The 20,841-nt window shown below is 45.6% G+C and overlaps 1 protein-coding gene across 2 annotated transcripts in view; it reads right to left on the minus strand.

Annotated features, from left to right (window-relative positions):
• Positions 1–20,841, minus strand: part of LOC144154939 (nonsense-mediated mRNA decay factor SMG7-like) — an 81,957-nt gene that overhangs the window by 43,042 nt on the left and 18,074 nt on the right. For both annotated transcript variants that reach the window (XM_077686081.1, XM_077686083.1), the window contains exons 9-14: positions 11,592–11,680; positions 8,205–8,405; positions 6,502–6,658; positions 4,510–4,583; positions 4,350–4,416; positions 3,850–3,963 (exon numbers count right to left, since the gene is read on the minus strand). In XM_077686081.1, the coding sequence (XP_077542207.1) occupies positions 3,850–3,963; positions 4,350–4,416; positions 4,510–4,583; positions 6,502–6,658; positions 8,205–8,405; positions 11,592–11,680 (702 nt within the window). The remainder of the gene's footprint in view (positions 1–3,849; positions 3,964–4,349; positions 4,417–4,509; positions 4,584–6,501; positions 6,659–8,204; positions 8,406–11,591; positions 11,681–20,841) is intronic.

Raw genomic sequence — 20,841 nt, forward strand, 5'->3', positions numbered from 1 at the left:
ACCAACTGTAATAGTCAAGGTGGCTGGAAAGAAAGTTTACTTAGTCACACCATAACCTTGTGCCTGCCTAATTCCCACAGTTCAACCATTTTAACTTTGGTGATGCCCCAATCCCAGGTTCGACTATACTGGTACAAAGGTGCTGTCACATTTCTCGGCCAACCTCACTGCTTTTGGCAACATGCGACTTCGCTAAGGTTGCAGCCACAAGATGTGGGAAGGGGGGAAAAAACTGTTTCGTACAAAAGAAACAGAAGCTAAAATCCCCAAAGTAAAGGGCAAGAAGGCAAAGATGTAGCTATAACCACCCTACGCTCTCTTTTGAAAAGCCCCCTAATTTCAGCACCCAGTTGCCAGTAACACGTGAGGAGAAGCTAGCGTGTGCACAGCTCACAATGACGAATTGCCTGTCAATAAATAAATTTGGGCTAGTTGGTTAGTAGCGCGGTATAGACAGGAAAATATAGAAGAGACCACACAGGTCTAGCGCTGGACATCAACTGAAATTTTTACCACACGCATAAGATATACAGGGACGGCGCATTCGTCGTGAACATGGCCAAAGCAACAAGAAAAATCGCAACAAAGTCAAGTGGTTCATTTTGTTACGCACGTGGCAAGTGCACATTCAGATAATCTATTTCCTTTTTGACAAACTTATAGATGCCGTGCATACACAGTTATCGCCAGCTTTCATGATGCCCCCCGCTTCAAAATACTCACGGCTGGCTTGGTCTTTAAAACAGCGCAATATCAGTGTCTTCTCGAAAAGTGCAACACACTGTGAAATGCACAGGCAGCGGCGGCAACGGTCAGCTAAACGGCCTTCTTCCGCAGCGGGCGCTTGAACAGCTGTACGGTGCTCTCGGAGCCTGTCATTAATGCACCTACCAGTCTGCCCTATGTAGCATTTTCCACTTTGTATACAACACCTTGTTTGCAACCAACAAACTGCGTGGCATGCCTCTTAGCACAGCGCTTGCCCTTTTTTTCGCCGTTCAAAGCAGAGCACATTCGTGCTAGTTTTCTGGGGCGGAAAACAACGTTGGCACCACATTTCCCCGCCACCTTTATAAGGCGGCGAAAGAAATTGTGCACGTAAAGGACGACCACAGGCCTCCTTTCTTTGTGAATTTCATCTCGCCCTTGACGTTGTGCCCCTGACTTAACGTTTCGCAAAAGGTTTTCCACCACCGATGCTATTACTTCCTGAGGGAAGCCGGCATCTTTCAAACGTGCAACTTGGTGCTGAACACTATCGGCAGCTTGGTGCTGACAGGACTTCTTGAGGGCATGCACCAAGCCTGAATATCTTCTTATGTGTGTGGTAAAAATTTCAGTTTATGTCCAGCGCTACTCCTTGTGGTCTCTTCTATATTGTCCCGTCTATACCGTGCTACTAAACCATGTTTCACAAGCCGAATTGCAACTGTGATGGTATATCACACGAAGCATTCTGCATATTACTGGCTCATGAAGCACAAGTTTTCGCCTCCACAGGCTTTCCTAAGCTGGAAAATGACGTCTTTGCCCAGCATAGGACACTGAGAACATATCAATTCGCCACAGCTTGGAGCAGGAATACACATCAACATAACCCTACAGCATGACAGAGGCCCCAAAAGCATGATAGAGAAAGCATTCTAAGTAATGAGGCTACTGGCATGCAAGTTAGAAATTACATGCACACTAAACTTAAAATATCTCTATTCAAAGATCCTTAACTTGCAGTCAAGACATTTGCACCTCTTTCATGCTTATGTGTAAACTCAAACCAAATGCGTGTATGAGACTTTACGATAAAGCCCAATTTTCAAACTGCATGAAAAAGGCCATGTATTTTACTTGCATATGGGATTCCAGGTACACTTAGCCCTGGAAAGGGGGCAGAGTTTCAGATTACTATACCCAAACGAAATTTCTCCCCAGAGGTTACTACCATATATACAGTCAAACCTCAATATAACGAAGCCAGTAAAATTCGTAATTTACTTCGTTGCATTGAAATTCGTGGTTAAAATGAAGAGTTAACCACGTGAAGCAGTTCCTGCACACAAAAACGTGGTGCGCATACACAGTTGGCGCACTGTTTCTGTCGAAGCTTAATCGTCTACGCGGGCATTAGTGTGAACCGCATGGAGCATTTTTTGCCTGCAAAAATGGGCCTCGCAAGCCAGAGGCATGCTGATGCAGCCACGGAGACCCCTTGCACGATGCCGGTAGCTCCAGTGACCGCTTATAACTGCTCGCTCAAATGCAACACTAGGGGCAAACGAAGTTGTTCATGCGGGAAAAAACATGATAATATGGGCAAAATTTGCATTTCAAATTGTCATACACGCCGCTTAGGGAAGTGCCCATCAAATATCCTGCGCGGTGGCAAGCCTAATTGTCTCTGGCGGGGCGAGCTGGCACCCCCAAGCACTTCCAAGCTCCCGCAATAGGAAGCGTGCCTCCCTATTGGCTAAAGTCGCCAGGCTCCTCCTACTGCGGCCCGCGGCGAGACTTGCTTTCTAGCCGAAACAGAAGCCGCCACCGGTGCGCGCAGTCACGGACACAGGTGTGAAAAAAACGTGCACGCAAGGCTCATAATGACCCGCAAAGGCCTTGCCGTGCACCTCTGGAATGACGAAACCCCGCAAGCCTCAGTGAACTCGAACGAAAGGCAACACGGCGGCATGCGGCGGCGGTAGCGCTATATGCAGTTTTAGGCTAGGAGTTCGCTCATGGGCTCTGCAGCTCGCTGCATCCACGGCATTGGGCGGCCCGTGTCGCCGTTCGCGTTTTATTAGAGACCCCGTTTTGGCACTTGCGTCTCCCAAACTCTACTTCTACAACCAAAATTTCGTGCCTAATTGTCCATGGGACTTCGTTACATTGAAATTTCAGCAAGCGGGTCTTCATTACATGGAGGGCGAAAATACATGGTGTGCATACACTTGAAGTTAAAAAAAATTCAGAGGTTCATTACATCGAGGGTTTCGTTACATTGAAGTTCGTTACATCGAGGTTTGACTGTACTCGAATAAGGGTTGCACCTGCCAGCTTGGGCAAGAAAAATTTCAATTAGGTACAAAAAATTGGCACACAACAGCCATGCCCTGCCTACAGCGCTGTGAAGGTACTGCAGGCTAGTGGCACCGGCAGAACCTCTGCCATGGTCTGTGCAGGTCAATATGCAGCCTCTCTCACATCTGTATGCATGCTCTGCTAGTGGCTGTGGTGATAGCTACTCAGCAGTTTCTACTACACAGCACATGGAGCAATGTGCCCTATCTGTAAGATAATTCTTTCTCCGCCCCATTTGTCCTCAACCGAATATGGCATAGCAACTTTTCAGCCTCTCTTCTGCTTTACCCTGCTTACCTGCCTTTTAGAGTGCTCCTACCTTTCACTGGTCCTGCCCAACTACGATTAAAAAAAGAGAGAAAACCCACCGAACTCCGTACACGCGTTGAAAAGACGCTGATACGCAGAACCCGAGAAAAGGCGACAGCGATAACAATAACACTGCTACCAAGCGCATCTGCAACCAGGCAGGAGCGAGGGGTTCCTTAGGAGCACGGTCAGGAGAGGGGGCAGTTACCAATCATAAGCTAGGTAGCACAATTTTCAGTGCCAGATATCATGCCATAATAACAGCATAATTACGAGCTGTTTGCACATGGCCCTAAAATTGAATTGGATATGGCGCACCTATGTAAAAGCTACATGGCATCGACATCACGGGTAAAAAAAAAAGGTGCAGCCTTCACCAAGTCTACATAAGGTAATTCTGCCACAAGGAAATGCATTTAAAAACAAAACAAGCAGGGCTAAAAAGGAGATCTTTAGGAGCAAGTCACTCACTTGTTTACAACAATTTTGCCCAACACCTCTGCAATGGCCAGCAGCCTGCTTGCCCTCAGGTCTCCCATTTCTTCCCTGCCCAACATTGAACTGCTGTAGTCAAAGATGAGATCCCTGAAAAGGCATAAAAGTCAAAGATGAGATCCCTGAAAAGGCATAAATTAAAAGTTCACACAAGGCCATCCTCTACTAGCCCCATTCTTGCTTTCACTAGACTGTAAAAAGTGACAACAAAGGCAAAAATAAATTATCTTGCACACAACCATTGCCAAAACTTCTATCACAGCTGTTTGATAACGCAATTAGCTCCGATCATTCAAAAAGACAACTACACAAATTCCTGTTCGTATCAATACGATACTGCTTTTACCTGCAAAGATATTGTGAGGCTGAATTTCGAAGCTACCTATATAATTTTCCAACCATAAGCATGCCCCTGCCCAATTTCACAACTCTCATGCCCTATTAACATTTTCTTTGAAAAAGAGCAGTGAACAAACCTGTGGGCTTCTTGCAGTGGTGTGAAACACTGAACATCCCAGTCTTCTGGCAAGGGAATAGTGGTAACTGAAAAAAATGTTGAAGTTGCCCACAGTTAAAAGGAAATTAATGCAGTGTACAACGTATGCTTCAGCGATGATTTGAAAAAGAAAATCTCACACTCTTCTTTTGGGAAATCTGCAGGAACCACCAGGACCAAGGCATTCAGGAGCTTGCAAAACCCATGCCAGACCCTGTGAATTAAAGAACAGTGCCCCACCAATGAGCACCTAATAACGACTTGACAACTTCGCTTCACATGAGCAGTGAAGGCCCTCTTATTTTGCATGCAAAACTTGCCTTCCGTAGGCAAAGTCAACCAATCACATCAGCAGCCGTGGGTCAAATTCCCCTTTAATGCAGCACAGTATCAGGCACTTCTCACTTCCATCACCTCTTAATCAAATGCCAAAGGCATTTGGCTGATAGAATGTAGAATACTGTAGAATACTTTGCAGAATGCATTGCTTGAACCTGTGGCATATGCAGGATTTCATTTCATAGGGGGCCAGTCAAAAAAGGAGAAAAAAGTAAAGCAAAAAGCAAACAACCACAAAGCAATCGAAAATACAGTCAAACCCAACTGTAACAAACCTGTTTACATCAAACTATCTTGTATAGCAAACAATTTATGAACATAATATATTTATAATGAGAATCAGCAAAAATTCACAAAGCAATTGAAAATGTAATCCGACCGGACATAAAGTCTCTCTCTCTCTCTCTCTCTCTCTCTCTCTCTCTCTCTCTCTCTCTCTCTCTCTCTCTCTCTCTCTCTCTCTCTCTCTCTCTCTCTCTCTCTCTCTCTCTCTCTCTCTCTCTCTCTCTCTCTCTCTCTCTCTCTCTCTCTCTCTCTCTCTCTCTCTCTCTCTCTCAAAATACAGTCGAACCTGACTGTAATGAACCTGTTTACATCGAACTATCTTGTATATCAAACAATTTATGAACGTTATACATTTACGATGTGAACAATAAGCAAAAATTACACTTCCATTGAACAAAATTAGCAGTGTCCCCCATATGTCAAACGTCAAGTGGCGCAAAAGTGCCCCCCCCAAGCTGGCTTTTCCTGGCGGTGGAGGAGCAACCCACTAACACACCTGAAGAGTGATTTAGCCTGGCAGCTCATGGGCAGCTGCTTCCCCTTGATGCCCTCAACATGACTGTGCCATGTCAGGCAAGCCGTCGACACTCCCCATACTAAAAATTATCCTGGCCAACCCGCACTGCTTGTTCAGATAGCCAATCGCAGGCTGTTACAGAGGTTGGCGAACTCACTCATGAGTCCACTCACTCAGGCTCATTGGGCTCAAATGGGCTCATTTTCACATGGCAGAACGGGGCCATGCTCCATGGAGCACCACGAAGGGCACCACGGGAATCTTTCAGCACATGCACAATCAGTGCCAGAGGTGGAGATAGCTGCGTATCGTCTGCTATGGTTCCTCCCACTTCGCCGCGCGTGGAGAAAAGACACAAACAATCTAGCCACGGTGTTGTAACATAACATATTCGAACTGAGTTATCAAAGCACCAATCGCTGTGCACAGAAAATTTTGAATGCGCCTTCCACTTTCGGAGGGTCATTTTCGTTACAGAGGGTCGGTTTCAGAACTTTAACCTTGCAAAGAAAAATCACGCAAGAAACAACGTTGATTTAGTAAGCCCATGCTTCAGATTAATTAGACGATAAATTACAAAACATTTAAAATTTTTGGGTGCATCTTGCATGCGTGCCTCGATAACTCCGTTCAAATACTTAAACAGAGCACCATGGCAGCAGTACTTTCGCCCTTTCGCTGCACGTGACGAAGTGGAAGGAACCGTAGCAGACAACGCGCAGCTATCTCCGTTTCTGGCACTGATTGCGCATGTGCCACAAGATTCCTGCAGTGCCCGTCGTAGCACTCCGTGTTAGTTCTAACAGTGGCCGTGCCTGTACATGAGGTGCACAAAAACACCCTAACATTTGCAATGGCATGTGACTATGCACCTTGAGTTTCCAGACAAGGCCAACCGTGGAAGCTGATAGAAAACAAATGCTGCGCTATCTCAGTTCCAGCATCCCCTCGTGACAGGGCTTCCCCCAGTAGCGCCAGAGTGTGCACTCACTGTGGCTTCCTCACGAAAGCCTCGCTGCGCAAAATCTCCTGCTTGCACAGGAGCCAGTCAAGAACCACCTTCACCACGGGCACGCTGACGCAGTCCCGCATGTCTCGAGGGTCCTGGAGCGCATGCATGGGCAGCAGGAAGGCGTGCAACATGCTTGCTGCAAGAGAGAGACAACGGGGAGCCGCCCGAACGTGAGCCCCGGCTGCACACAAAGTGCAGAGTTCAGGGAGAACAAAAAGGTGCAGCACAACTCGAGAGCCTCACTGAACACATTGCACAGCTCTCCCTAAAGTCACAAAGACTGCAGTGGGTCCATCATGTCACATAGGCCAGACAACTGCTCATCGAGTCTCAGGATCTACTGTTATTTTTCTTCCACGCTACGACTTCTTCACCCACTTGGACGGATCAACACACTTTCTTTCTAAACCAGTTTGTCCGGGTTCCCCGCTCCAAATGCAAGTGCTGTTGCACAATGAACTCCTCCAGTACAACAACCACTCAGCATCAGCAACAGATTCAGACATGTATTTCAAAGCTCCTCAACCTTCTCAGACCCATCCTGCCCCTTCACATGCAGCTATAATTGTACTCCTTCAGTTTTGGTACGCTATGTAGTGTTTTCTCCTGGCCAGGATTTTTGAACCGATCATGGTTGAAAAAATAGCAACCTACACATTAGCTGCGCATACTCACAAATTCTGCCAATCTCATGATTAGGTATACAGTTGGTCTCTTTGATAATTGACTGATTGATTGATTATGAGGTTTAACACGCCGGCGCTACACAGGCGATGAGGCGCACCGTAGTGGAGGGCTCCGGCTTAATTGTGACTTAACCACCAGACATAACCAGAACTTTTGCCATTTTTATTCAAAATTGAACACGTACTTACCAAAAAAATTTTGTGTTGCTACAATTTACAATTTAAAATTATTAAAAATATTACTTATCGAGCTTCATCTTTAAAATTTGCCCATAACCTGACAGTTTCCTATGAAGAATAAAGTAATTGAAACGTGCAGAGATCGTTGCACATGGTGAATAAATTTAGAAGTTCTTGCTTACCCTAAGCGCTGCCATCTAAATACAAACCAAAAATTACGCGGTACCAAAGCCCTTACCATAACCAGGTACATTCTTTTCAAAAAATGACCAGCCCAGGGGTGAGACAGCTAAATCTATTTTGGGAGCAGTTTTTGGAGCAGTGAAATTTCAATTTTGGAGCAGAAGAACCTTGATTTGGAGCCAAAGAACGACATTTATTATGTCACCTTAAGAGCCTAAAAAATCAAATTTCTGGCAACTTGGAGGAGAAAACTGCACTTTTTAATCGGTTTCGAACGTGCATAACACTGAAACAGCCTTTCAATAAAGTTTTTTCTACCAGAGCATCACAAGGTACGAACTGCACTACCTTTTTTTTAAAGGGGCTGCAAGAACTTAGTTTTACGTCGGTCTTCTTTTTTTATGGCTTTGGCATTCTGTGGAAAATCAATGCCTGCGTGATGAAGCCAGAAGGATGTATGTGCTTTGTGGCAAAGGGAACCCTGTGCACAGCTACTGGGGTTTCAGGGATTAGGGTGCACACATTGCACATGCCTCTGGTAGATCCAAAATGGTGCTCCTGTCTTTACATGAGAACAGCCGATCGGCAAGATACTCCTTGACATTCCTAAAAACGCAAGCTTGACAGACCCACCGACTAGGTCGAGAAGGAGCTGCGAGGGCTTCCGGCCAGGCCTGGGCTCCGGAGGCTCGGGAGCCTGGGCGCAGTGCTGCTGGCTGAACATGCAGATGGCCACCATCTGCAGCAGCTGCCACGTGTCCAGCTTCTCCACCATCACCAACGCCGGCAGGGAGCTCGTCAGGGAGCCCAGCAGGCCCTCTGCCCGCACCATGTCTGCACCGCACATGGGGGGAACTGCTGCTCAGCTCGGTCCCCCTCGGGCCTCTTGCGAAGACAGTGGCTACTACTATGCACCACAGAGTGCTTTACAGCACTATGGGAAGAATGCCTAAATTCTAGGAAAGAAATGGTCCAGCTTCAGCTTGAATCGGGAGTTTGTGACCACGGACTAGCAACAAAGTACACTCCTGCTAAACGGAGCCTGCTAATTACAGAAGTAGCAATTAGAGTAGCAGCAATGCGAGTGGGGGTATGTGCACACTCACGGTAGCCGAGAGAAGAAAAAAAAGAAGTCAAAAGGTAAGAGATAATGACAATAGGACATGTTTGGCAATGGGACACTAATGCTTTTGCAATGAGTACATCATTAGGAGGGCTCTATGTGTACTCAAATTTTCAAAACAAAACATTGGGTTACACCCTGCAGACAAATAAACGGCAAATAAATTTAGCAACAAAGCAATCACATTTATAGGCTGCATTGGTGCAGTTGCCATAACCACTTTTTACTCCTACTCAACTAATTAAGGAACCTAGCACTAGTATTTAACCAAGCTTTCTTAACTGAACTTTTAACATTCCAATAAGAACCACCAAAATATTTGTTTTAGTTTCTAATGCGCACGGCCCGAGTAGACAACACTTGTCTCACTCTGTTGCAAGGACCACACAGAGATAGGGCCCCGTCCTCGCGAATCCTATGTCTGTTTTTAACAGCGTCAGCCAGTCGCACAAGCCAGAGGTGGACATTGCCCACGGACATCAATGCAAAAAGTGCCTCTACAACATCCACACTTTTTATACTTATCTAGCCTAATGAAATGCAGTTCGCATTAAACTTTGCATATTTGTTATCACACCAAGGCAATCTTTTTGTTTGTATCAAAGCTGCATGTCATCTTCACAGTCCCTTTAAAGGGGCCATGCAGACAAAACATTTGGAACATTGCCTCGTTAGAATCATACCGATACCACTTTTAACTAAAATTCACTCGAATAAGCTATATAATTAGGAAAAAAATGAATAGCCATGCGATCCACTAGCTCATTTCCCACAACAGAACCTACGAAGCCATATGCCCAGCTATGCGATTGGCTGAGCAAAAGCGTTTGCGTTGGCCAGCAAAAGCAAACGCAAATTAGGTGGGATTTATAAGCTTGCCGAACAAGCTATCTGCGCCTAAATTAAGGGCACGTTCTTTTTATAGCAGTAAAAATTACAGGGTGAACAATTAAAGTTACAAATGAACACGTAAACACCGAAGCAGTTAGTGCAGCACTTTGCCAGCTGACAGTGCCTAGCACAGCCATCGGGCGCGTTGCACTTGTCTGACACAACACTGACCAACTGACATAAGCGCACGGTCACTTACATGACCGTGTTTGTTGAGTCATAGCTTATGTTTTAGGAAACGATTAGTGTGAGCCCTACTAAAAATACGGCAGATATAGAAGCCCAGCCAGAAGCAAAGTGCAAACTTTGGCAGGTCAGCAGTACTGCAGCGCCATCTATGAGCGTCAGCGATAACAAGATAACCAAACAGCCACCTGTGAGATGGTAGCAGCCCTGTAGAGCAGGCTATCTTTAGTTTTAAGGCCCTGCTTTGGATATGTCATTGTCAACGCCCCGAAAACCCACGATTTATTGGGAGAATTAAAACTTTGACTCAAAATGTCTAACTTCTCAGTGCATAAAGCATCATTTGCAGCCTGGCAAGCGCTGAGGGCACTATTTCTAATAAGACAAACTTGTATTTTGTCTGCACGGCCCCTTTAACTTGCATTGTCGTGAAGGCAAAGAACAACATAGTACAAAATTAAGCATTCGTAACACAGGATGCTATACCAAATGACAAATAGTATAGGACAACATCAAAACACACCAGCAGAATGTTCATGTCGTTCTCTTTTACAGTTGTACAGTAAAAGCTCGTTATTTTGAACTTCAATAATTCAAATTTATGGATAATTCAAACTGTACTAAATTTAGCCCAGCCAAGCTCGATCTAAGTCTATGAATAAAAAAGCCTGTTAATTCGAACTTGAGCAGGTTCCGCCACAGATAGGTCGAACTACACACCACCACACTGGCAGCATGGCGCCTGGTTAACAGAAAAAGCACCCGGTGCCTACACACGAGGCAGCGTTGCCCGCGAAAGGAAGAGAAATAAACCAATCTAACGGACGTTTTGGAAGATGTATTCTTTGCAGACTACTCTGATGTGGATACAAGTGAAGTAGTGTGTGGTGTGCTGATGGATGAAAGCATCACATTGTTGTCTGTACATCTACGCCGTCCAGACACAGCCGCTATCCCCCGTGTGGGTACATGCCATGGAATGCAGCACGCTGTTAAAATGGACCACGGAAGACAACGGCGAAGAAGAGCCGGCTTTTACTTTGTTCACCATATTGGCCACACCTTTGGTGCTTGCTCTTCCGGATCACGCCATCTAGGCCTATCACCTAATAAAGTCCTCCTCCTTGTGTGGAGCCAATTTGCGTTTCATTTGGCAGGACGCAACAATATTTAAGCGCAGAACCGGTTGCTGCCAGTGACGGCGAGGAGGGGGAAGCACCGGTGCGGCGTCCGATTGGACGTTAGGACCAGATTGAATGCCACCCGCCTCTTTTTCAGCTTTTACTACATTCCCTCTTTAGAGCAAAAAGTGCTGGCTGTCGCCTTCAAGGTCAAAAGGCAGACTGCATTCGGAGACTTTTTCAAGCACCAAATTGTTGACATGCCCTACTCCTTCCCAATCGCAGTGTACTGTTGTTCACTTTCATTAGTTCAAATTTTCATTATTTGAACTGAGATGGTTCCCCCTTGTAGTTCAAATTAACAAGCTTTTACTGTATTAACATGTGTGATACATCGCACTCCCTTGTGCTGTGCCATTAAAATGAAATGTTCGATAAGTACCGAAGAAAAAATTTGGAGCTAAATGGATTTTAGCTGCCCTTCCAGTACTGCACGCGAAGCAGCTCTACTTTCCCAGTTAATTTTAATCACCCAAGTTTCCCCTACACCGGTCGGACACCCGGCCATTCCTCTAGTATATTCTACACTATATACTTTCCCCGCCCAAGTAGCTGAACTACTGTGCCTCATATGTTTTCTCCACACAAGCAACAACAGGAACTGGAAAAAAAGAGGAAAAGGACATTGGATGAACTTACCTGAGTAAAGGTAGATATGAGCGTGAAACTGAAGAAATGCGGTTGTATACTCATAGGGTGTCATTTTGGTCTTGCCGATAGATGCGGAACTGCAAAAAAGTTGCGTACATTAAGTACACCACCTATCATTATGCCTTTACTGCATTCACTTTCATAAGTGCAGTAAATTAACTGATAGTTGTCCATGACTCTCCGCAACATCTAATACATTTTCGCCCTTTAAATAAAAGCAACAAGTTAACCCCTTACCGCATAGTGTATCATATACGATACGCATCAAACTACTACTTCTCCCGGAGCGCGAATGAAAAGAAAAACATTGCTACACATTGAGCTTGAATTTATACCCTGTCTGCCAACTACATCCACAGTGGTACAGTGTTCTAGAAGGAGAAGTGTGGAGTCTTAAAAGGGAGCACGGGCTCATTTCGCAATGACGAATCCGACAGGCGCGAAAGACCGCTACACGTCAGAGGACTGCTGCCGCAGCGATGCCACCAGCCCGCCGCCCCAGCATGTAGGTTGTACATCTAACCGTGCGGTATGTCGCGCTGTAGAAATCGGCAGGCTTGTATTAATACAGCTTCTTAACTATTCTGCCAAATACACAGAATTTTCCCCTTGTGTAAAAGCTTTATTTTGAGTGCAGCAACTTGTGCAAATGAAGCGAGAAGAATAACAAGAATTAACCATTATTTATTTATTTATTTATTTATTAATATCGCGATCTTTGTTCAAGATCTTATCAGGATGGGAGAAACATAATTTACATGAGTCCCATTCGTGGCAAAACACACACAAACATACAAAAAACATACATAAAACAGAAAAAGATACATCATGTGAGCTGATGCGACTCGAAAGCACAGTGATTTTTCATTTACCGCATTGTTCGAGAGGTTGTTCCAATCGACAATGATTCTTGTGAAGTATGAGTATTTGAAGCAGTTGTTGCATGGATTGAGCAGCGTGATTGATAGTGCATGTCGGCGTCTTGTATCGTAACCAGTTGAAAAGTTTAAGATGTTGGAGGTGTCAATAGCATACTGAGCAGTAACTATTTGATAGAAAAATTTAAGACCTAAGATTCAATTCCTTTCTGATACTGTTGGCAGGTTGCTCTTATGAAGAAGTGCAGTTATCGATGTGCGCCCGTAAGAATTGTATATGAACTTCACCGCCTTCTTTTGAATGTTTTCTAGATTTTTAATATTGGTTTGAGTGTATGGATCCCAAATAATTACTGCATACTCTACCATGGGACGAATAATTGTGTTGTAAGCTAGGAGGCGTTGGAGGGGGTTCAAAACTTTAAAGCACGTCTTGTCTTAAAAAGAAGTTTTTAAAGAGCATTAGACGAGACCGTATCGATATGCTTAGTCCAGTTAAAATCGTTAGAAATCCACAAGCCCAGGTACTTATAGTGGTTTACTTCTGTCAGTCTAATGTTACCAGCAGTATAGCTGTGTGTAAGTGTAAAATGGTCTTTCTTGTGTGTTATTTTCATGAAAACAGTTTTGTCAAAATTAGTGCTCATTTGCCACTGCCTACACCAATCCACAACTTTTTCAAAGTCATGATTTAACCTAGTTTGATCCTCACCACACACAACTTTGTTGTACAATATACAATCGTTGACGTACAGTTTGACACCAGTCCGGTAACAATGTCATTTATAAAAATCAGAACAATAACGGTCCAATCACCGATCCCTGGGGAACGCCAGAATCAACACGAACATATCTGGATGATGTACAATTGAAACAACCAAATTGTTGGCGGTTAGAGAGGTACGCTGCAATCCATGCGACTAGTTTATCGTTTTTTAATATGCTGTCTAACTTGTGCAAAAATTTATTGCGAAAAACTGGGTCAAAAGATTTTTTTTAAATCCATAAAAATGACATCAGTTTGAATTCCATCATTAATTGCACTAGCCAAGCCATGAACAGTATCAACTAACTGCGTACAGGTAGAATGGCTGTGCCTAAAGCCATGTTGAAATTTTGTTAGGACGTTATGCTGTTCCATAAAATTAGAAATGTGCTTGTGTATTATATGTTCTAAAACTTCGCATGAACTGGATAGAACTGAAATTGGGCAATAATTTGAAAAACGTGACTTGTCTCCTTTTTTGTGTATCGGCTTGATCCTGGCTGTTCTCCAGACATCCAGTAACGCACATTCACTCAAAGACCTGGAGAATAAAACAAATAAGTACTTAGCGCACCATTCCGCATGTTGCTTTTACAAAAATATTGGGGGTGTCATCTGGGCCAGAAGCCTTCTCGATTTCGAGCTTCAAGAGTAAATTCAAAATACCCTGTTCGGAAAAAACTGTCAGGAATACTTGGACAAGTCGCAGCGAATACAGGCAAATTGCTGTCAACTTCGTGAATACAGATGTAAAATATTCGTTAAACTCAGAGCAAAGCATAGAGTCGTCACTAATGTATTCGTTGTCTATCATAAATGTATTGTTTGAGCTTGAGGTGGGCGCTACCAACTGCCAAAACCGCTGGGGAGACGTCTTGATTAAACTTGGAAGAGTTGTACCATAATAGTTGGCTTTATCTGCAGCAATTTTAAAGCAAAGCTTTACTACTTTTGTCCAGTGGTTTTGCGGAGGATGTGCAAGTTAACCTTTTCACCAGAGACACACCCACGGTGACACACCCCTCGAAGCACATCGCGTGATTCGCCGGGCCCGCTGTCGGTGCTGCACGCAAGGCCCCGTTTTAAGTCATTCTGCTCACGTAGCGGCGGCGGCCGCAACGGGAGCAGCCGCTCAACTGATTGGCAGCCGACCAAACCCGCAGCCTCCAACGCATGCACCGCTGGGTCGCCTCGGGCTATGCGGCTCATCTTGTACCGCGTTTGCCAAGAATCAAAGCGAGGCCGGGCCTCCTTCTGTGAGTGCTGCATGGGACCAAACGGCTTTGAGCCATGGTCGGCAATACAGATACATCAAAGGTTAACCAAGCAAAACCAAGGCTCAACAGCCAAGCTTTTGCTTTGCATATCCAAGGTTAGCTGAGCTAAGCCGCAACCATTTTTTAGTTTTAATTGAAGCGATGCTTCATTAATTTTTACTTTGATTTGAGGAGTGCTTGAATTTTTTATTTTTTCTTAAGGCACTTAAGGTTACGCTGCAATTGTAACGCCTCCCGAGTAACCCAGTGGCTGTAATTGCTCGATTTTTTGGCTATTTTAGGGACAAAATGATGTATACAATCGAAGACAATATCTTTAAATATGAACCACAAATTATTGATATCACACGGGAATGCAGAATGTATTGTAGTGAAGGTCAAGAATAGCTTCATCATCGGCCTTTGAAAAATTTGGATAAACTGTACCCTGTCTAAACTGGTAGGAGGAACGTTCAATAAAGTTAACACTACAGCTAGGTGATCAGAGATGCCAGCTGTAACCTCACATGAGACTTTGTTTTTGATTGTTCCGCTTACAAAAACTAAATCAAGAGTTGCCTGAGAGCCATTCTGGATCCTAGTGTAATTGTCTATGACTTGAAGTAAATCGAACGTGAAGGCAATGTCAAGCATTTTGTTGTTAACTAGTAGCAATGATTGACAACAAAAATTGCACAAGTAAATATTAGGTAAGTTAAAATCACCAGCTGGAATCAGTTTGCCTTCCACTTTAACATAGCTATGCAAATATTCTTCTGATACTTCCAAAATAGTGGCAGGCAAGCTGGGTGGACGGTAGACAGCTCCCAGGACGTATCTAACATTTTCAACGTATAGTTTACAAAATAAACTGTCTCCCACTATGACATTTTCAAAAACTGGAGTGAATCCCTAAAAGCCATCACTACTCCAGCACCTCTTTGGTCACGGTCTTTGCGAAGCACATGATAATTCTTTGGTTGAAATTCAGTCGTAAATGTCGCTATTTAGCCTGGTTTCGGTAAGTACAGCTATGTCTGGATCGTGTTCAATAAACAAAGCCTCCAGCAGAGCGGCTTTATTTACGATGCTACAGCAATTAATGTTCAAGATCAAGAAAGCCCGCCTACATTGTTTTTGAAGTCATTTACCAGCTTTGTTCGCCTTATAGCGTCTGTTCTTCACGTCATCCCACGCAAATTTTGTTCCGTCGACACTAAGCTTAACAAAAATCAGTTTGACTTTTGCGCCAGAATCTCTTTCATCAGCCGAGCTTTCCCATAGTTTTTTTCTTATATTTCGTACAGTCTTCGAAAAATCATGCATTGCCAACAAACCCGTCTTCTTCAATTTTTTGAATGCACCAAAAATCAGGTCCTTCTAAAGGTAGTCCTGCAACTTTACGATAACAGGGCGGCTGACGTTTCTGGGCTTGCCTAATCTACGGCACCGCTCCATGCTATTAATTTCAATCCCCAGTTTCTCTTTAAACAGCTCTTGTCGTATTTTATCGGTTCAGTTCTCGTTTGTCTCGTCGCTTTGTTCACTGAGGCCATGGACAATAATGTTGTTCCTCCTACTTCTGATTTCTAAGTCATCGACTCTGTTCAGTAGATATGACATATTCTTGTTGAGACGTTCAACGACGGTTTTCAAATTATCGACTTGCATCTTTAGCACATTCATGGCTGTCAACTGTAGTTCCAAACCTTTAAGCCTTTTTGTTATGAAGAGAACACTCTTCTATCTCACCCTGCTTTGTTAGGATAGTTTTAACGGATGCAGTCAATTTATTTTGGCCCTCCAGAAGTTTAGTTAGCATTTCTTTTTCAGTTGGCCCTGGGTTTGGTTCCATGTCAAAACATGACAGCAAACTTAGTCGAATGGAAAGAGTATCAGTAAAGACATTCCCAAGGTTCAGTGGGCAAGGCAGCAGTACTAAAAATCGGTTATCGCTTCTGTAACATTTCACAGGCAAGTAATCACTAACCTGCACCATGAAGCAAAATGGATTGGTGAGCACTGTGCCTGGTGTACTGCTGCTGAACCCACTGGCTCCTGCAGACGAAGCAAAGCCTTTCGTAGCATCTGAGAATGTCACGTGGTGTGACGTCACTGAACGAGGCGCAATCATCTGATGTTCCAGAAATGCCATGTTGGTTCTGTCGTTCGCCCACCAACATTAACCTTGAGTTGATAGCGTGAAGCTTGTGTTGACGACATGGCTCGTCGATGATCCAGTTAGAGCGTGACCAGTCGATATCGGTTGAACTTGAAGTATGGCAGCGAACACCTGCCCCATGAAGCAAAATGGGTTGGTGAGCATTGTGCTTGGTGTACTGCTGCCGAACCCACTGGCTCCCGCAGACGAAGCGAAGCCTTTTGTAGCATGCAAGAATGTCACGTGGTGTGACGTCACTGAACGAGGCGCAATCGTCCGATGTTCCAGGAATGCCACGTTGGTCCTGCCATTCGCCCACCAACATTAACCTTGAGTTGATAGCGTGAAGCTTGTGTTGACGACATGGGTCGTCGGTGATTCAGTCTGCGCGCGACCAGTCGAAATCAGTTGAACTTGAAGTGCTTGAAGTATGGCAGCGAACACCTGCACCATGAAGCAAAATGGGTTGGTGAGCATTGTGCCCGGTGTACTGCTGCCGAACCCATGGTGTACTGCTGCCGAACCGCGAGTGCACTCGCGGTCAATTCTTGTCAACTTTTAGAATCACCGCTACAATGGCACAGGCTTCATCTACATGCGTTCTTTTTCACGGCGGTCAGCAAGCTTAATTTTTAGCCCATGCAGCGTTATATTCCAGGCAAATACTTTTATTGAAAAGGCATTTAACCTGTAAGCCTTCCGGTCTCCAAATCAGACCAGACGAAAGCGACTGAAGTGACACTTCATTCTAAACATGTCGGGGCTTCGTCATCCGTGGGGTTCACACATTCACTTGCACCTTCTTAGCTTTGGGTGCTTCACTCTTTCTCGCTGAGAACTTTTGTCTTTGTTGAGGGATTTCGCGTAAAAGCGGAGCCTGACCAGGACGTAGAACTTGACAATTTGCAGGGAAAGCTCATCCTCATGAGCACTGCAGCTGACACTGGGAAGGTTGGCATCTTGCAGAAACCCTGCGAAATCTGATATTGCAGCAGAACTCATCTTCCTTATTGGAAAAAAGATAGTGAAAGAGTTTCCCAAAGTGGTTATCAGGTACGCAAGGGCACCAGAAGGGTAAACGAGCGAAGCCTTTTGTAGCATGCTAGCATGTCACGTGGTGTGACGTCGCTGAACGAGGCACAATCGTCCCATGTTCCAGGAATGCCACGTTGGTCCTGCCATTCGCCCACCAACATTAACCTTGAATAATCAAACTGACAAATGAAGTCGTGCTCATTGAGGCTTGCAGGTGTCCTTTTTGTCGTTAAGCATTCGGTGCAAAGGGTACAGCCCGTTCTTTGCAACATTTTACGGGCGACGTACCCTGCAACATAGTTATCAAGGAGGCTTGAGCCGCTCTCAGTAACGTAGCTGGCATGGTCTGCTGGCAGTAAAGCATTCAGGGCAGTTTCCGCGTTGTCTAGGCTTCCTTTGTCCATCAGTTGATCTAACGCATCGATGGGGCCTGGGAAGTGTTGCTCGGGTGTTGTTTTGTTATGACCAAGCAATGAGCTGACTACTTCAGGACTGCAGTTCCCAGTATGAGGCGGCTTTGCGAGGTTGTAGAAAGCGAGCACATTCACTGCTGCTAAAAGCTGAGCGGGGGTGGGGTGGTCATTGCTTCCGTTCAGCTGCAATATTTGAAACATATTTTGGTGCGTATTTGACACGTAGGGTCTTTGAAACATACCGTATTTACTCGAATCTAGGCTGACACTTTTTTAAAAAAGTCATTTACGAAAGTCAGGGGTCGTCTTAGATTCAAGGATGCGGCTTTCCTGTCACCGCTAGCCACTCAACACCATCTCACGGCCATTAGCTTGCAGCTTGCAGGTTTGCAAGCGCCATTTTGCTTGTTTGAACGTTGTGAACTCAGTCGTTGCTGCGTGACCTCAAGAAGCGCCCGTGTTCGCGGCACAATGGCGCCCACCAAGCGGTGCCACTACACCGCGGCTTTTAAGCGGAAGGTAGTCTTGGAGGCCAAGAAAACTTCAAACCTTGAAGCACACCGCAAATTCCGCGTCGATGAGAAGAACGTGCGCTGATGGAGGGAGCACCAGAACGAACTTTTCAGCTACACTGCCAAGTGTACGGCCTTCACAGGACCCAAGAAAGGTCGATACCACGAGGTGGAAAAAGAAGTCGCTGACTTTATTCGGCACTAAAGAGAGGGTGAAATGCCTGTGACGACGGAGATGATACAGGCGAAGGCAACGGAGATCGCTAACGTACGAGGCGTCGCACACACTCGGTTCAAGGCCAGCAGGGGCTGGGTCACTCGCTTTATGAAGCGGTTCGGGTTCAGCCTGCGACGGCGGACGTCTGTGTGCCAAAAGCTGCCCCCTGACTTCCAGGAGAAGCTGGTCGCATTCCAGCGCTTTGTCATCAAGAAGCGGGTAGAAAAGGAGTACCGACTGGGCCAGATAGGTAACGCAGACCAGACCCCGGTGTATTTCGACATGCCTGTGGCCTACACTGTGAAGGACAAGGGCGTGAAAGAAGACAAGGTCAAAACTGCAGGCTACGAGAAGCAGTGCAACACCGTGATGTTGTGTTGCACGGCCGATGGGCAAAAGCTGCTGCCGTACATTATTTTTAAGAGGAAGACTCTTCCAGCCGGGGAAGTTTTCCCCAAGATTGTCATCATGCGAGCGCATGAGAATGGTTGGATGAGTGGTGCCCTCGTCGAAGATTGGGTCACGACTGTTTGGCAGTGACGTGCCGGTGCTCTTCTGTTTCTGGACTCCTGGTTCTGGACTCCTACCGCGGCCACCTGACAGATGCCGTTAAGTCCACGCTTTTGGAGGGTGGTACGGACATTGCGGTAATACCCGGCGGTATGACAAGCCAGCTACAACCGCTCGAGGTGGCCATCAACAAGCCATTCAAGGACAGGCTGCGGAAGCATTACAACGACTGGCTGATGCTGCAACATCACCAACTGACACTGACCGGGAGCATCAAGTGTGCTTCACTCAGCCAACTGGCGCACTGGGTCGCCGTGGCATGGGCCGAAATTCCGGCCGAGGCAATTGTGCGGGCCTTCCGTAAGTGCAGCATTTCAAACGCGCTGGACGGAAGTGAGGACAGTGCACTGTGGGAAGAGGACAGTGACAAAGAGGATAGCGACAATGAGGGCACCGACGTCGACGAGTGAGCATTGAACATTCTACGACAAGCGCCGCAAGCGTAATAAAGTGCATGTTCTAGTCTTAGTCCAGTGCCTTTTTTTCACTCGGCTTTCTGACCTTCTGAATTTTGGGGGCCGGCCTAGAATCGAGGCCGGCCTAGATTCGAGTAAATGCGGTACTTTGGTGGGTCCCGGAATATGGTTGGAACAGCTTCACAAGAGGGAGGGAAAGAGAAAGGGAAAGAGGGAGGGAGGGATGGTGCTGATAAACGGCAGGATGGTGCTGATAAACGAGTTTGGTGCTCAATGGCACAAATGGCACAGCTGTTTCACCCCCCGAGATCTTTACGTACCCTTTGCTCACATATACGCCCCCAACCTCTTATGCACCGCAGCAAAAAAAAAAAAAAAAAGGGGGGGGGGGGGGGGGGGGGGCTCTTTTTACGCATTTACTTGTGGTATTTGCTAAACTTGTACTCATGCCTTTGTTAGCCCCCCCTTACTCAATGCCCTAGCCAAGGGCCTGTAAGGTATCTGTAAATAAAATAAATAAATAAATAAATAAACAAACAAATAAATAAATAAATAACTGCTTCCTTGGGTCAAAGCTACCCCATGATGGAGGGGGTCAAAGAGGCTCCAGAGCATTGCGAATGCTTTGAATAAAGCCCTTGGTTATAGTATTTTATTCATTTTCATGCAAGTTTTCACCCAAACCAGACATAGTTATGCTGAAGATGTTAAGACACAAAAAGGTACGTCGCAGCACGAAACGAGAACGACCAGCCCGGCAGCGCGCTTTTTGCTCGCTCGGTGCCCGGCAGGCCGGGACGTGGAGCCGGTCAGCAGTCCTCGTACGTGCGGCACCCTCTGGGTGAGCTGGGTGAAATTCATCGCTGCGGCGACCTTGCCTCCACCATTGCTCCGCGGCACAAATGACACACTTCTCCTTCTAGTACACTGTAGCAGTGGCTTCATCTTCCGAAGCTATTTTGAACCCCATTTGTGTTCCACAACACCTGGAGACAACGCCGCGTTCTCAATGCT

The sequence above is a fragment of the Haemaphysalis longicornis genome, unplaced genomic scaffold (genome assembly GCF_048455015.1).
Source record: "Haemaphysalis longicornis isolate Haplotype H1 unplaced genomic scaffold, Haemaphysalis longicornis Haplotype H1 scaffold_1, whole genome shotgun sequence".
NCBI classification, from domain to species: domain Eukaryota; kingdom Metazoa; phylum Arthropoda; class Arachnida; order Ixodida; family Ixodidae; genus Haemaphysalis; species Haemaphysalis longicornis.